Source organism: Pezoporus occidentalis, unplaced genomic scaffold (assembly GCF_034315485.1).
Source record: "Pezoporus occidentalis ecotype Australia unplaced genomic scaffold, CSIRO_AGI_Poc_V1 ctg280, whole genome shotgun sequence".
In the NCBI taxonomy this organism is placed as follows: Eukaryota; Metazoa; Chordata; class Aves; order Psittaciformes; family Psittacidae; genus Pezoporus; species Pezoporus occidentalis.
The window spans coordinates 200,073-216,308 of NW_026914719.1; the positions used below are offsets into that span (position 1 = coordinate 200,073).

At 57.5% G+C, this 16,236-nt stretch overlaps 1 protein-coding gene across 1 annotated transcript; it reads left to right on the forward strand.

Moving 5' to 3' along the window:
• Positions 1-269: 269 nt before the first annotated feature.
• Positions 270-13,530, forward strand: DEF6 (DEF6 guanine nucleotide exchange factor). Its single transcript, XM_062625562.1, has 11 exons — positions 270-502; positions 5,442-5,582; positions 6,806-6,991; positions 9,162-9,389; positions 9,470-9,616; positions 9,757-9,865; positions 9,949-10,247; positions 10,837-11,003; positions 11,192-11,390; positions 11,796-11,886; positions 12,121-13,530. The coding sequence occupies exons 1-11, from the start codon at positions 293-295 to the stop codon at positions 12,330-12,332; spliced, it is 1,989 nt and encodes a 662-aa protein (XP_062481546.1). The 5' UTR covers positions 270-292; the 3' UTR covers positions 12,333-13,530.
• The last annotated feature ends 2,706 nt before the right edge of the window (positions 13,531-16,236 follow it).

The following is a 16,236-nucleotide window of genomic DNA, read 5'->3' on the forward strand; positions in this document are numbered from 1 at the left end:
CGAGGGGAAACTCTTCATTTAAATCCCAGAAGAGTAAGCTGCTCTTTGAGCCAGGAAGGGAATTCCTCTCTGCAGAGCACGAATGCTGAGAAAGCTTTTGATCTCCAGGCTGAGCTAGTGAAGGGCTCCGAATCCCTGTGGTGGTTGTGTTCTCTGAGCTCCGGATTGTGCTTCTGTGTGCATGGGGGTTCTGGGGCAAAGACCTGCAGGCCGGGGGACCGTGGGGCTGCCTTGGGGAGGCTCAGGCGGCAGCGATGGGGCCCGTGGGCTCCTCCGGGGTGCACCCAAGCAGATGGCGCTGCTGCTGCGTGCGTCCCCCAGCGCCCGGGGCTGTCGGGGCAGGCGGTTTCCTGGAACCGGATCCTCGGCCTCGGCAGAGCCGTCTCTGCCACCGCCGCCCGTAGCCATGGACCTGCGAGCAGAGCTCCTCAAGTCCATCTGGTACGCGTTCACCGCCCTGGACGTGGAGAAGAGCGGCAAGGTCTCCAAATCCCAGCTCAAGGTGAGCTCTGGGAGGGCTCCGGCGGGTGGGCTGGGAGGAGTAGAGCAGGTCCAGGGATGCTGTGCATCGCCCTGGGGTTCCATGGAGGGAGTGTGAAATACTAAGATTGGTAAGACCTTCCTGTTAGCTCCACGCTGGGTTTGGTGGCGTTTGCTGCTCTGCCTTGTCTCCCTTAATGAAAAAAAGGGGGAGTGGGGGGAAGAGAGTTAATGCTCAAATGTATTTTCTAGGTGAAAATGAGGAGAAGTCTAATTTTTAGTTGTTTTCAGCTGTCTTCAGTTTCTTATGCTTTTTATGGCCAACTAACAGCCCAGATTGGGTTTATATTTTCTTGCTTGCTGGAGCACCCGTGTTTCTGCTTCCTGTTCAACCGTGGGGCTGGGAGGTAGAGGCAGTCTGATTTTAAACTGAACCTCCTCAGTGCTCTGGCCAGAAATAACAGTGTTGAAGAAATCTCTGCTTTCCCCTGTCCCGCACCTCCTCAGGGGGCTGCTGCATTCAGCCCTTCTTAAAGCTGTCACGGCTTTAACAACCTTTTTCTCTGCCTCCAGGACAGGCTCTGGGTGACTGTCAGGCTGCCCCTTGGCTGCGATGATGGTTACTGACTTTTAGGTTCTTTTTCCCTTCACAAATGATGGGACTGCTCTTTTTATTTTTCTTTTTATTTTTTTTTTTTTTTGCTCCTGAGTAAATGTCCCCATGTGGTCCTTAGGCAGGTGCTGGGGTGGGAAATGGTGGCTGGGGCTCGGATGCAGAGGAAAAACCTGAGTGAGAAACATGCAAAACACGGGGAGCTGTTGCGTCAGGACTTGGCAGCCGCTGCCTGTCTGTGAGAGGAGTTATGAAATGTTCAAAGAAACCTCTTTTCGGCTGTTCCCCATACTTCATAGGGCTTCCCCCAGGACAGACTGTAGGGAAGGTGCTGGGCTTGGTGGGCAGGGCATGTTTTGCCCCCAAATGAGGAGTTTTGTTTGCAGGGATCTGGAGGAGAAGCAGTAGGAGCTGGGTTCCTCCTGCTTTGCAGCTGAGAGCCTTCGGCTGCTCCCCAGAGCCATGTGCCCAGGCGAGCCACAGTCACCTACTTAAAGCTGGAGAAATAGCTGAAGGAATTAGGGAAAATCCCAAAGCAGGCCAGAGCCTATTTCCCCTTGCTAATCCCAGAGAGGGGCTGTTGTGCTCCCTCACAGCATCCCCTGCGCCCAGGCTTTGGGTGCTAAGCCCAGCCCAGGCGCGCTGCTGGCCCCAGACACGTGCAGCACTTGTCTGTGAGATCTTTACCACCAGCGACAGTGCTGAAGCCACAGAGACCCCAGTTTGAACAGCAGTTTCTCAGGGAGCTTGGCCAGGGGCGACGGGAGCTGCAGACCCTCCTGTAGGGGATCGGGGGGGCTGGGATGGTGTCTCCACAGTGGCTTTGCCCAGGGGGATGTTTTAGAGGGGAAGGAAGATTCACCCCTCGCTGGTTTTCCATCCGCCTTCAGCAGCGGCACGGGAGGGCGGCAGGGGAGGTTTAGATGGAGCTGAGGAACAATTCCTGCCCCAGAGGGTGCTCAGGCATTGGAACAGGCTGCCCAGGGCAGGGCTGCAGTCACCGTCCCTGCAAGTGTTCACACAGCGTGGAGACGAGGCCTCAGTGCCATGGGTTAGGGGTGGCCTTGGCAGGGCTGGGGTAAGGGTTGGACTGGATGAGCTTAAAGGGCTTTTCCAAGCCAATTGATTCTATGGTTCTATGACTCCACGGTTCTATGATTCTATGACAAAGGTCAACTCTGGATAACTTTCCACTCCCTTTTGAGTCCAGGGAGAGCTCCTTTGCATCCCCTGTTACTGCCAAATGCTGTCTTGGGTTTGCTCCAGCCTACACAAGCCTGCACTGGGGTTTCTTTTCATTCCATGCAGAAGAAATCCAGGGTCTCACAGGTTTGTTAAAGCCACAGTGGCCATGTCCCCTCCAAACTCCTCCCAGGCTCTGCTCTGTTCCCTCACCCAGGTGCGTTGCTGCAAGAAGGGTCTTGAAGAAGGGTGGGAGAAGTGCTGGTGTTCAGAGCATTTGCACCTCCAGAAACAAGCCCAGCCCCAGGAGCTGGGGTGGGATTTGGTGGTGGAGGAGCAGCAAACGGAGCCGGGCACTGAACAACTCCAGCCTCTCTCCAGCGCAAGTCAATTTATCAGCATTTCAAAGCCATAGGTTGAGCAGTTGAGTTCTTTGCATGGACACTCCCATGCGAGGAAGCGTGTGCAGATGTGTAGGTGTGTGTCTGCACAGGAAGGAAAGACAGTTGTGGTTGAGTGCTACCCAGCAAGCAATGTCAGGCAGCTCTGTTCCCAGTGCAGGCACGCACCAGCCCTGCTCTTGGACGGGAGTTTATCCTCTCTCTCTGTGCCTTCACATCCTCCTGGCCAAGCTGGTGGAGCTACACCTGGTCTCCAGGGATGCTAGCTGGGATGTGGGATGCAGGACGCTGCTCTCACTGAGTCCTTCGAGGCAGCCTGAGCATTGTCCTGGTGCTTCTCAGCACCTCTGTTCTGCTCCTGCCCCTGTTGTGGAGGATTAGGAGGGGTTTGCTCCATCCAGGAGCTTGGTCTTCTGAGGCAAAGCCCTTGGGAGAGGAGAGGAAGAAGCAGGTGGACAGGGGAGTGGTTTAAATGAAGAGCTGCCTGTCGGGGAGCACAAACGGCTCTTGACACAGGCCAGTGGGTCCCAGTTTGGCCAGCAACAGGTCTGAGAGCAGCTCATCCATTCAGGTGAGGGGAAAAGCCTTTCCCAAGGTCTGGAGCTGATGGTCCCAGTGCTGAGCTTGAGCTGATAGGGTGCTGAGGCAGCAGCCCCACTTGTGTCCTCACTGCAGCTCAAGGGACCCTTGCTGCTGACAAAGGCATGCTGCGGGTCCCCTGGGACAGGGCTCCCTGCACCCCCAGCTCTGGGGATGCTTTGGTTTTCTCTGCAGGGCTGGTCTGTTTGCACTTGGGGAAACTGAGGCAGCAGCCACAGTCCCTGTGTGGTGCAGCAGCTCTGATCCCCCCTGCTCCTGCCTGCCAGGGGTTTGTGCTTAGCACAGGGAAGCAGGTTCCAGCCTGAAATGTCACCCCAAGCCCTGGCATCACCCCCAGCACCTTCCATGAGGGTGAAGAATGGTGCTGCCATTCTCCATCTGTGTCAAATCTGTGCAGAGCGATGGGAATGGGACGTGATGGGGAGCATGGAGAGCATAGGAGAGGGTGGAGAACAGTATTGGGGCTGGTGGTCAGAGGGGTCTGGGATTCTCAGGGGTGTCAAGCAGACCTCTGTGCACCCTCTGCATGGAAAGGCTGTGCCAGCAAACTGCTCTCAGAGCATCCCTTCCCTTCTCCCTGCTGTTATTTTCCCCTCCTAGCCCCCATTTCAGAACCCAGCAGGGGGGCTGGGGTGGTTTCCCACCTCTCCTCCCTATGTGGGGTTTGGGTAGCCCTGGGTCCCCACCATCAGCCTGGCTGGGGCTTTCCTCCCTGCCCCAGGGAGGCAGATTCTGTAGGAATCAGAAAGGGATTCTGTAGGTGATGGAGCGGAGGGGGTGAGGTTCACAGCATGCTGGGATGGATGGAGGGGCTTGGGGTACTGGCTGTGACCCAGGGGCACATGCAACAGCTCCCAGGGCTTTTTGGGGGTTCTGTGAGAGGAAGTGCGAGCGATGGGGATGAGGCCCAGCATTGCAAATGCAGAACAGGATGCGATCTCCAAACTTTCAATCCATCCTGATGGATTTGTTCATTGTCCTGGAGGATGCCCAGTGCTTTCCACCCCGGCATGGACCCCGGGGCTGCAGTGAACTCCAAAAGGCTCAGCCGTAGCAGCAGCAGCGCTCAGGGCTACAGCCCGCTCAGTGTTTGAGATGAGGGTGGAGCTCTGCTGATAGCATCAGTCCAGGGGGGTGAAGAAGAGAAAGAAAATCTGGTTGGGCAAGAACCTTTCCAGCTGCAGCAGCGCGTGGCCTCTGGCGCCTCCTCTTCTGCAGCGAGGAAGCTTCCAGCTCAGGAGGAGCAGGGATGCTGCACACCAGCTCCCAGCCCCTCTCTTAGAGCCATGGAATCGATGGGTTAGAAAAGAGCTTTAAGCTCATCAAGTCCAACTGTTCCCCAGCACTGCCAAGGCCACCACTAACCCGTGGCACTGGTCTTGAACCCTTGGCAAGCTGCACCTGCAGATCCTACAAGCCATCCCTGCCAACCCTCATTGGCATGCTCATTTACCATCTCCTGCTTGCTGGGAGGTAAAGACAAGGAGACAGCCGCTTGCCTGGCATCACAAGCTAGATATGCTGCTGGTGTTCATGGGCAGCCTGGCTCCAGCATGGGCTTTCCAGCACATGGGAAATCTGGGAGCTTCAAAACATGCTTTGCCTTGGGGGAGAGGCTGTGGCTGCCCCATCCCTGGCAGTGTTCAAGGCCAGGTTGGACACAGGGCTTGGAGCAAGCTGCTCTATGGAAGGTGTCCCTGCCTGTGGCAGGGGTTGGAACTGAATGAGATTTAAGGTCCCTTCAAGCCAAACCAGTCTGGCATTCTGGGATTCATCTTTGTGTCTTTCTGTGCCCCACTGGCACGTAACAGCCGGGGCCAGGCTGGCTGCTGTCACTAGTTATGTCATTGAGAAATCAGAAAGGGCAGCTGCCGAACAGCTTGGCTCCGGGTGGCTTATCATCTTTTCTAGATCAGAACACGTCCTGTTTGCTCTGTAGCGTTTGTAACAGCCTTGAAAAACAACGCAACCTTCCCCATGTGCCAAGAAATGAACGTGAAAAATCCTCAGCTTTTGCCTGTTTCTAACTCATTCTGTAAGGTTTACACTTGGGAATGTAAAGCTGTCTCCCTGCCAAACCCAAACCACGGTCCCCGGGTGGTTTGTGGCACCGTGGGGATGTGCCGGGGTTGTTCACCTTCTCCCCATCCCTACTGCTCGGGCAGGTGCTGTCTCACAACCTGTACACGGTGCTGTGCATCCCCCACGACCCCGTGGCGCTGGAAGAGCATTTCCGTGACGATGACGACGGGCCGGTGTCCAGCCAGGGTTACATGCCCTACCTCAACAAGTACATCCTGGATAAGGTGAGCCCCTTGGCCAGCCCCGCCGTGACCTGCTGGCTGCCACCAGGTCTGCTCCTCTCCCCTCTGCTCCTGGAGGTCCCACGTGTTGATGTCTGGAAAAGGGACACAGGGCATTGGGAGCACTCAGGTGAATGCCGAGCCAAGTGAGAAGTGTTTCATACTCAACGTCTCCTTGGCAAGGATGAAGTCAGCCGTTTCCGTCAAGGCTCTGGATGGAGGTGCATCTCTGCCCACACTTCCTATAGGGCTCAGAGAGAGAAATCAACCCCTTTTTCCTCTCCACCCCTCTTCAAATCTGAGGTGTGACCTCGTTCGGCAAAGGGGAGGAGAAGGCGGAGGACGAGGTGCCAGGGCAGGAGCAGAGGTTGGGGTGGGCAGGGGCTTTCTCCCTTCCCGCATGGCTCAAAGGCACCTTTGTTTGGTGAAGGAGAGACTTTGTGCCTGGGTGGAGAAGAAAAATGACTGACAACTTTCTTCCACTGCGTGCTAGAAAGAAGAGGGGGCTGGAGCTGGGTGCAGTAACCCTTCCCTCCCTGCTGCTTCCCTGGGCTGGTCTTTGTCTTGCCCTGAACTGCTCAGGAGCTGCCCAGCCTGGTCCAGGGACACTGATCTCAGCTGCAGGGATCTGATCTGCAGTGGATGAGGGCAAAGCCTTCCCCAGCGCCCTCTGCCCAGGGAAAAGAGCTGCACAAGGTCAGCCCACCCCCATCTCCCTGCCACAGGGCGCTTGAAATCCTTCCAGTTTCCCAGGTAGTTCTCTGGGAGATGAGCTTTAAAGCCTCTTCTGGTTTTGCCATGGCTAATAAAATCCGAGGCAGCATGAGAAGGGGAAGTGGGTTTTCCTTGTAAGAGGGGCTTTCAGCTTGCTGCCACCTAAAGGTATTTCTCCAGCCCTGCTACAGGCTGTGGTTTGCCCTCGTGTTGGCAGCACACTGGGATGGAGCAGCCAGATGCAGCCAGGCTCCTGCTGGTGCTCCAAAGCTGGGCCATGCTGCAGCAGTCCTGTAGCATCTTCTCTGTCAGCCAGGACACCTTGCTTACCTGTGTAAGGGGCCTGTGCTAGGCATGTGTAGTCTGGCATCATGGGGCAGTGCCCTCTTACACTCCAGTTGTGGGTCTAGAGGAGATCTCAGGTGTGAGGGTTTCTTCCCTCCTCCGTTTCCTCCCCAGAAGCCCCCTCCACAGCCCTGCAGCACCAGCTCACCCCTGGCTCCTGCCTGCAGGTGGTGGAAGGTGCTTTTGTCAAAGAGAACTTTGATGAGCTCTGCTGGACCTTGACAGCAAAGAAGAATTACAAGCCTGACCGGAACGGGAATAGCGTCGTGTCCCACCAAGATGCCTTCAAGCTCTGGTGTCTCTTCAACTTTCTGTCTGAAGACAAATACCCTCTCGTCATGGTGCCAGACGAGGTAGGACCTTCCTCTTCCCCCTCCTCATCCCCAGCCTCCCCGGGCTGTGCGTGCTGGCAGAGCCCCGGTTGGGTTTGACACATCCCGCTATCGCTTCCTGGCGTGTCCCACCACATCCTGCAAGCTGTGGTGCTCCTGGGTGACAGCGAGCAGGGGAGCGGTGGGAGGAGGGGGTGTCTGCCCTGTGCACCCCCAGCTATGCCCATGGACACCCCCATTTGCCCAGGATTCCCTGAAGAGAAGGGAGAAGGGTGAAGCCTCTCACACACAGGTGACTTGGACAATGGGGTAGTCCATGTTGTTCCTCCATCATCCAAGCCTACAACAAGCTCTTTCGCCCGCTGTGAAGTGAATGTGCCAGGTTTCAGAGCCCCAGCCCAAGGAGCATCCACAGCTCAGCTCCTCCTCGTCCTGGTCCTATGCTTAAAGCCCTTAAATCCCACCCAAGGGCTGAGCTGAGCATGGTGCTAGGAGAGGACTCCTGATTTTCATGAGGAGAAAGAGAAGATGATGAGAAAACCTTCAGATCTGGCACACTGGGTGCTTGCTCCATGACGCTGCTCTCAGGCTGGACGGGGCTTTACAGCCTGGGCCACCAGGAAGGCAGGGGCAGAGCAGACCTGGTTGTCCCTCTCCCTGCCACCAGCCACCCAAACCCTGTCCAGCGTCTAGAGGGTTAAGAGTGAGGTACCCAGGAGCAGCAAAGCATCTGGCAGTAACCTCCAAATGCCACCCAAATGCCACCCAAATCTCCAAATCCCACCCGGCATTTGGAGGAGGAGGAGGTCAGCTGAAACCCACATGAGAAGGGGGACAAGCTCAGAAGCCTCAGCAGGAGGAGCTGAGCTGGGCAAGCCGCTGCCATCAGCTTCTACCCCATGAACCAAGTGAGCTCAGCAGAAAAGCCAGAGAAAAGGGAAAAAGGAGACAAGAGCAGCAGCACTGTGCAGCTGAGGGAGGGCGACCGCACTTCCTGCCCCCGGGAGAGGCGCTTCCTGTTCCCCAGCCCATGACACACTGAATCATCTTTGTGCTCACGGGGCTGAGCTGGAAATAAAAAGAGGAAAGCCAGAAATTGTATTAAATTCTTGCCCTTCTCCTACTTGGATGATGGAAAAAATGCAGGGGGTGATGGGAGTCTGCTGTGCTCCACCATTCTGCTTGGCTCTGCAGCCACCACCCTCCTTGGGCCCTGGGTGGTGGGTAGAGAAGAGCTAGCAGCAAAACATATCACAGAATCACAGAACCATGGAATGGGTTGGGTTGAAGGGACCTTAAAGCTCCTCCAGCTCCAACCCCTGCCACGGGCAGGGACACCTTCCATAGAGCAGCTTGCTCCAAGACCCTGTGTCCAACCTGGCCTTGAACACTGCCAGGGATGGGGCAGCCACAGCTTCTCTGGGCACCCTGTGCCAGCGCCTCAGCACCCTCACAGGGAAGAGCTTCTGCCTAAGAGCTCATCTCAGTCTCCCCTCGGGCAGGTTCAAGCCATTCCCCTTGGCCTGTCCCTACAGGCCCTGACAGAGTCCCCCTCCAGCATCCTTGAACTCAAACTGAACTAAGTCTTCCCAATATTGTGTCAACCACTTTAGCTCTTCTTTAAAGCAATGTATTTACAGTTTTAAAGCAATGCTCATCTCCTTCGTAGAGTCCTTCCCTTCCCTCAGTGTTCTTATGACCTCAGCTGGAAAACAGAGCAGTGCTGAGGTCAGGACCATGGTCTGGGGCACCAGCCTTGCAGGCTGGGTTGCAGGGACAGCAGTGTTGGTCTCCTCTCCTTCAGGCACTTTACTTCTGCAACCAAACAAGCTAAAACCATTTCAGTCTTGTGGTTAAAAGGAAAAACCTCCCAGCAGTGGTTAAGCTCTAACCCAATCACAGATTGCTTTGGGTTGGAAGGACCTTAAGATTATCCAGTTCAAACCCCCTGCCATGGGCAGGGACACCTCACACTAGACCACATCACGCAAGGCTCTGTCCAGCCTGGCCCTGAAAAAGGTCAACCTGCCTGGAACGCCTTGGCCATGACCATCAACCATCCCAAGGGGTGATGGCTCTGGGTCCTGCATCTCCAGGCAGGAGACAGATGGGGTCTTGGGCTCTCCAGAGTGATGCGGTGGGGTAGGACAGCTCTCACTGCTCCCTGTCGCTGCGCTCCCCGTCCCCACAGGTGGAGTACCTGCTGAAGAAGATCTGCACAGCCATGAACGTGGAGCTGAGCTCCTGCGAGCTGGATGATTCCCTGTGCCAGGAGCCGCAGGGGCAGGGCGGCCTCACCGTCTGGCAGTTCCTGGACCTGGTGAACTCGGGGCGGTTCCTGCGCGGCATTGAGCAGGAGGCCGTGAGCATGGCCATCGAGGAGGTGTACCAGGAGGTCATCGAGGATGTGCTCAAACAGGCAAGGAACCCACACGTACTGGGGTACAAACCCTGTCTTGCTCCCACACTGGTTTTGATGCCCGTGGCTCTTGGGCGCAGGGCTACCTCTGGAAGAAGGGCCAGCTGAGGAGGAACTGGTCGGAGCGGTGGTTCACTCTGAAGCCCAGTGCCCTGTCCTACTACATGAGTGAGGAACGGAAGGAGAAGAAGGGGAGCATCACACTGGACAAGCACTGCTGCGTGGAGGTACAGCAGGACAGGAAGGGGAACCCCAGAATACACAATCTCACATCTGTGAGCATGGGAGAGCCAGTGCTGTGGCTGAAGGAAGTGGGGATATGGTGGGGTACGGGGGGTTAACACCATCCTGTGTCCTGTCCCTGCAGGTGCTGCCTGACCGGGATGGGAAGAGGTGCATGTTCTGTGTGAAGACCCCGTCCCGCACCTATGAGATGAGCGCCTCCGACACCCGGCAGCGCCAGGAGTGGACACTAGGTCCATGTCCCCCCTAGTGCCCCCTCCCCAGCTTCCCCATGCCCCACTCCATGTCCCCACTGACCATCCCCTTCCCTCCCCAGCCATCCAGACGGCCATCCGGCTGCAGGCTGAGGGCAAGAAATCCCTGCACAAAGACCTGAAGCAGAAGCGCCGGGAGCAGCGGGAGCAGAGGGAGCAGCGCAAGGCAGCCAAGGAGGAGGAGACGCAGCGGCTCAAGCAGCTCCAGGAGGAGAAGGAGAGGAAGCTGCAGGAGCTGGAGCTGCTCAAGGAGGCCCAGCGGCAGGCGGAGATGCTCCTGCAGGAGGAGGAGCAGCGGCGGAGGCAGCAGCACGAGGAGATGCAGAGGACCCTGGAGATCCAGCTGCGGGAGGCTGAGCAGGCGAGTGCATCCCCGTGGGGTGTCCTGCCACAGGGCTGCGGTGCTCATGGGGTGGGTGCTTCCATCCCCTTCCCTTCCCACGGCAGCAGGGGGGTTGGAGGTGCTTCTAGGAGCATGTCCAGGTCTTGTAACAGTGCTGCTGCCACCCATCACCTCTAGGACCCCCAGGGGCTGATATGACCTGGGATGAGGGACAGAGGGGTCAGTGCCTGCATGTATGAGATACCTGAGGAGCAGGAGGTAAGGACAAACTGCCCCAGGATGTACAAAGTTGGGGGCAGGTGAGAGGTGAGCACTAGTGCTGGGCCAAGGAGCCCATTTCTGCCCTTGCAGCCAGCACTGGCTCCAAATCATAGACTCATAGAATCAACTAGGTTGGAAAAGACCTTGGAGATCATCAAGTCCAACCGTGATGCAGTGTGTCTCCTCAGCAGGGAGACAGCTTTGCTTCAGAGCTCTCTCTATGGGCTTTTCTGGTGTAGGAGATGTCTGTCCCCATCCACCCAGGGATGTCAGGATAAAGGGGTCTTGGGGATGGTGGCGATGGCTCTGGAGCTGCCGGTGCTGATGGCTCCTGTTCTGGCCACAGGCTCGTGCCTCCATGCAGGCAGAGATGGTGCTGAAGGAGGCAGAGGCAGAGCGGCAGCGCAAGCGCATCCTGGAGCTGGAGGACATGCAGGAGCGTCTGCAGGAGGCCCTGCAGCAGGAGGTGAAAGCGCGGCAGGATGAGGAGTCTGTGAGATACGCGCAGGCCAGGTAGGACCAGGGCATCTCTGCTCCTCCTCAACCAGCCCCACTTCAAGGGCTGAGCATGGGGACACGCTCCCCTGGGCAATGCGATGCTCCCCGGGGTACTGGGGCGTGCTGGTGACTTCCCAGTATGCAAGAATGGGGGAAGCTGGTGGAAGAAGTGATACAGGGACTTCTCACCTCTTTGTTGACAGGCTGCTGGCTGAGGAGGAGGAGAAGCTGAAGCAGCTGATGAAGCTGAAGGAGGAGCAAGAGGAATATATCATCAAAACTCAGCGGGAGAAGCAAGTCCTCAAGCAGGAGATGGAGAACAAGAACAAGTGTCTGGAAGAGGCACAGAAGCAGCTGGAAGAAGTGAGACTGAACAGGCAGCGTGTGGACCAAGACTTCATGGTGAGCATCACATCGGTGCCACATCCCTTACATGCTGTGAGCCCTGGGGGACTTCCCAAGTCACCTCCACACTGAGGGGGACTCAGCAGCTCTGGGGACCAAGCTGGCATTGCCCCGGGGCTTTCTGAGCTGTGCCGTGTGCAGGCACGGGGTGATTGAGTGGCTGAGAGAGGACAAAGTGCTTCCCAAGCCAGGGAGACAATGCGGGTCCCAGAGGAGTGTTGACAGTGAGAGTGTGTGGCAGGGGGAGGATTCAAGGGGGAGCAGAAGGCCTAGAGGAGGGTGAGCTGGGTCTCTATCCCAGAGGGAGCCTCCAACCCCGGCTTAGTCAGGGAAACTCCTGCCCACGGTCCTGGGTCAGGGTCTGTCAGGGCTGGCTCATCCCTCTCCTCCATCCCCTCGCAGGCGGCGCAGCGGAAGCTGCGACAGGCCAGCACCAACGTCAAGCACTGGAACGTCCAGATGAACCGGCTGATGCACCCCATTGGGCCAGGAGGTAAGACACGGACCATCACACCCACCCTGCCCTCCTCAGCACAGCCATGCTGGGGCAGGAGCCCTGTCTCCCACCCATCTTCCCCACTCTGGTGATATCCAGGGCTGGAAGAAGCCCCATCTTTCAGAGATACCCCACCACCTCGGGCAAGGAGAGACCCCACAAGCCTTTTCCTTAGTTGAAAGGTCAATTTGGACCCTGGGTAAAGCAAATCCTCTTTCTCTCCATGTCCAGACAAGCGTACAAACGTGAGTGGAGGCGGCTTCACTGGCTACCAACCCCTCCTCTCCCGGAAAGATTCCTCCCTCAAACTCAAGCAGAAAGTGGAGGATAAAGGCAGCGACCCCACAAAGGACATCAGCAAGGAAAACGTGAGCAATGGTGGGAACAGCAGTGTGCTGCCATCTCCGGATGTGGACACCATGGCCACAGAGCCCAGCAACTAGCCTGGAGGATGGCAGAGCCCAGTGAGGAGCTGCAGGGCACAGCACATCTCGCTGAGCAGAAACAGCTGACACAGCCATCTCTGGATGGAGACAAGTGGGGACCAGCACAGAGCCTAGAGATGACTACACAGGAGGCAGAGATGCTCCCATTTTCTTCAGGAAGGGCTGCAGCCACCACAGGCCAGGAGGCTCAGCCCAGTGTTGGAGGCTCAGACAGTCCCATGCTGGGGAGAAGGCAGCAGAGCCATCTCCTCAGGGCTGCCCCGGTGTGGGACTTGGACTCAGCTCCCCAGACTCTGGTTTCCACCATGCCTAAAAGAAAAGCCACCAGTGGGTCTGGACAATGTGGCCCAGAGCTGCAGTTCCCCCTTGGGTTTCCACCAGCAACCCTTCTGCATCGCCCAGTGTGCCCATGGGTGCATGGCCCTGCAACAGGAAGCCTTGGCAGGCTGAGAGGTACCTTCTGACCACCGCACAGAAGGGCTGTGGTGTCTGTAACTACCATGTGCATTCTCTGAAGGTGGTTCTTAGTCCCTGGAGACACGTAGGTGTTAGGAGAAACCAACAAGCAATAAAGCTTTTGGAGCTGCTGCCCTGCAGGCTTTCTTCCCCACACATCTGTGGCCCTGCAGGCACCAGACCTCCCTCCTTGGCACTTCTGGGGCTTTGATTCCCACTGTAGAAAAGAGCCCACTAAAAGGAATGAGACACCAGCCACAGCAAGAGGCTCCACCAGTAGATTTGGGCTTGGTGAGGAGGGACACAGACTGGTGAACTGGTTGTAGATGATGAACTACACTGGGCTGCAGGACTGGCACAGGGGTAATGTCTTGGGGGGAAAACACCTACATGATTAATTAAGTGCTTGTATAGGAAGGTGACAGTGTTCTGGGCCACGTTTAGGTCTTTGCCCTTGCACGGCAGGACTCCCTGTTTCAAGAGTCTTGGGACAGGATGTGGCCCGAGGCAATAGCAAGGACTCCCAGGGCCCATCGGAACCAGCAGCTGCTGGATGTGGCAGCTCTCTTCAGTAACGCAGGCCTGGCCTGGCTCCTCCAGCTCATTTGCTCCTCAAAAACCTCAGAATAAAAGCCAAGTCTGCTGGCAAACCTCCCTGCATGGAAAAAACCCACCCATGCCAACACTGGGGTTAGTTTTTCCAAGCTCCTGTGTTTAAATACAGTCCCATTCACCTGCAGCTTTGGGGTCTTTATTGTACAGGGCACACAGACCCCCTGGTCACATAAAGGTCCCCTCTGAAAAGAGGCACTGGTAGCATCAAACCTGGTTCACAGTTGCTCACACAGATGAACTGCAGTTCGTTAGGGAGATTACAATCTCTTTCCTACCCATGTGGCTTTCAGCACTTGCTCCCCCAGCTCTTCCCCTCCCCTGTGTTTCTTATTTACAGTTATTTTTCTATGTGTCACTGTGCCTGGCTGCGAGAGAGGCTGCTTCCACAGGACAAAGCAGCTCTGTGTGCCCCTGCTCCAGTCCCACGCAGCCTGGCTGACGCACAGGGAGGGCCCAGTGGCTGCAGCCCTTGTGGTGATGGTTGTGGTGGGCGCTGCAGGTCAAATTCATCACCTCTCCTCCTCCTCCCCACAGCAGCATGGATCTGAGCAGTGGCGTGGTCTCCATGCAGACCTGGGGGCCCTGCCTGGCCCTGTCCCACCCTGGCCACTCTACACGGACATGGGGTCACTCCATCCTGCTCGGGCTTCCTGGTGGAATGAGACCTTCCCAACGTGCTGCACTGGAGGCTGGGGCTTGGTCTTAGATCAAGGCACATGGGGCCATGGTACAAGTGTTCCTCAGGGGTTGGTACGGGGACCAGTGCTGTTTAACATGTCTTGATGACATGGATAGTGGGAACATAGTGGGATCGAGCGCCTCAGCAAGTTTGTGGCTGATTCCGAGCTTTGTGGTGTGGTCAAAACACTGGAGGGAAGGGATGGGATCCAGAGGGGCCTGGAAAGGCTGGAGAGGTGGGACTGTACAAACCTCATGGAGTTCAACAAGGCCAAGAGCAAGATGCTGCCCCTGGGCTGGGGCAATCCAGATACAGGCTGGAAAGAAAACGGAGCAGCCCTGAGGAGAAGGACGTGGGGGTGTTTGGTTTATGAGAAGCTCACAAGGATGCTGGAAAGGAAGGAATTCTTTATCAAGGACTGAAGTGATAGCACAAGGGGTTCACGCCTGAACAGGGGAGGTTGAGATGAGCTCTTAGGCAGAAGCTCTTCCCTGTGAGGGTGCTGAGGCGCTGGCACAGGGTGCCCAGAGAAGCTGTGGCTGCCCCATCCCTGGCAGTGTTCAAGGCCAGGTTGGACACAGGGGCTTGGAGCAAGCTGCTCTAGTGGAAGGGGTCCCTGCCTGTGGCAGGGGTTGGAGCTGGAGGAGCTTTAGGCTCCCTTCCAGCACAAAGCACTCTGGGGTTCTGGGATTCTATGAATTGCTGCAGCCTTCCAGGGTGACCCTGGCAAAGCTGCTCATTGCTCCATGTGATCCAGAGGCAGAGCAAGAACAGGGAGTGTGTCAAACGATGCTCTCTGCTGGGAAGGAAATGTGCTGGGTGGAAATGCAATGATGGAGACAGCTTCATTAGCTCAGCCTTGCCCTGACCAGCCGCTGGGACAGGTACATGCCACACCACATAGGCACGGAGAAGGGGCCACCTCCACCTGCCTCCATGGCTCTGTGCCTTGTCACAAGGCCGTCACCCCATGCACAGCCCCTAGATGTGGGACCACATCCCTGCTGGTGTCATCACTGTTCTCCAGCTCCAGGGCTGCCTCACCAGAGTGTTGCCTTGCTCCCAAGCGCCGAGTTCCCACGCGGCAGAAAGCTGTACACTGACTGCTGCAGGCAAGGACAGGCGTGGAGGCAACAGCCAGAACCAGTGTCAGCTCCTGCCTTTGATCTGCTGCCAGGTTTGGATGTGCCCAGATCTGTCTCATCCTCCCGGAGCAGGCAACTGAGGGCTGGAGCTCACCTAAGTCAGCAGCTGATGCGCTCCAGCGCCTCCGACTAGGAATAAAGTGCAGCAGGATCACAGGAGAGCTTCTGGAGGCACTGGTGAAGGGCAGCTCTGCTGCTCCAACCACCCCATGGGGCTCTGCTGCCCTTCCTGTGGGGAACCTGGAGCTCTCCATGGGGTGACATCACCCGTGTGAGTGTTTGCAGGGTCACACACGAACCCTGCTGCTCTCCACACCAGAACCGCAGTCCCAGGCCCACAGCTCTGCCCAGGCTCCGCTGTCCTGGGGCACATGTTCGGCAAGGCCGCATCTGCACTGGGGAGGTGTCAGGTGAGTGCCTGCAGCGGGAGCAGAGCCCGCACCGAGCTGCAGCGGGAGCAGAGCCGGCCCAGCCGCGGCTGTGGCCCAGCCCGTGCTAAGGCCCGAGGTTAGCTCCGGACCGGACCTCGAGTAACGGCACCGACAGGAGGAAGCTGCACCCCCCTGCGGGCAGCGGAGCAGCCCCGGGGTGCAACGCAGAGAAGGGCCGAGACCGGGAAGGGGAGGAGAGCCCCGAGCTCCGGCGGGCACCTGGAGCCAGGCCATGGTCCCCCAGCAGCCGAGCGGAGGCAGGGCCCGGCAGAGCCGGTGTCAGCAGCTCCCCGCGCCTCGGGGCTTTTCCCCTGAGACACAGTCAGTCAGTAGGAAGGAAGCAGCGTGCTCAGCACTGGAGCAGGGTGCTCGGCACTGGGTGCTCAGCACTGGAGCAGGGTGCTCGGCACTGGAACCGGGTGCTCAGCACTGGAGCAGGGTGCTCGGCACTGGAACAGGGTGCTCGGCACTGGAGCAGGGTGCTCGGCACTGGAGCAGGGTGCTCGGCACTGGAGCAGGGTGCTCGGCACTGGAGCAGGGTGCTCGGCACTGAAGCAGGGTGCTCGGCACTGGAG

Excerpts from the sequence above, each read along its gene's own strand:
- DEF6 (XM_062625562.1), top strand. The coding sequence starts at position 293 with ATGGCGCTGCTGCTGCGTGCGTCCCCCAGCGCCCGGGGCTGTCGGGGC. Across the intron at positions 9,866-9,948 it reads GCGCCAGGAGTGGACACTAG|CCATCCAGACGGCCATCCGG; the intron begins GTCCATGTCCCC and ends TTCCCTCCCCAG. Across the intron at positions 10,248-10,836 it reads AGCTGCGGGAGGCTGAGCAG|GCTCGTGCCTCCATGCAGGC; the intron begins GCGAGTGCATCC and ends TTCTGGCCACAG.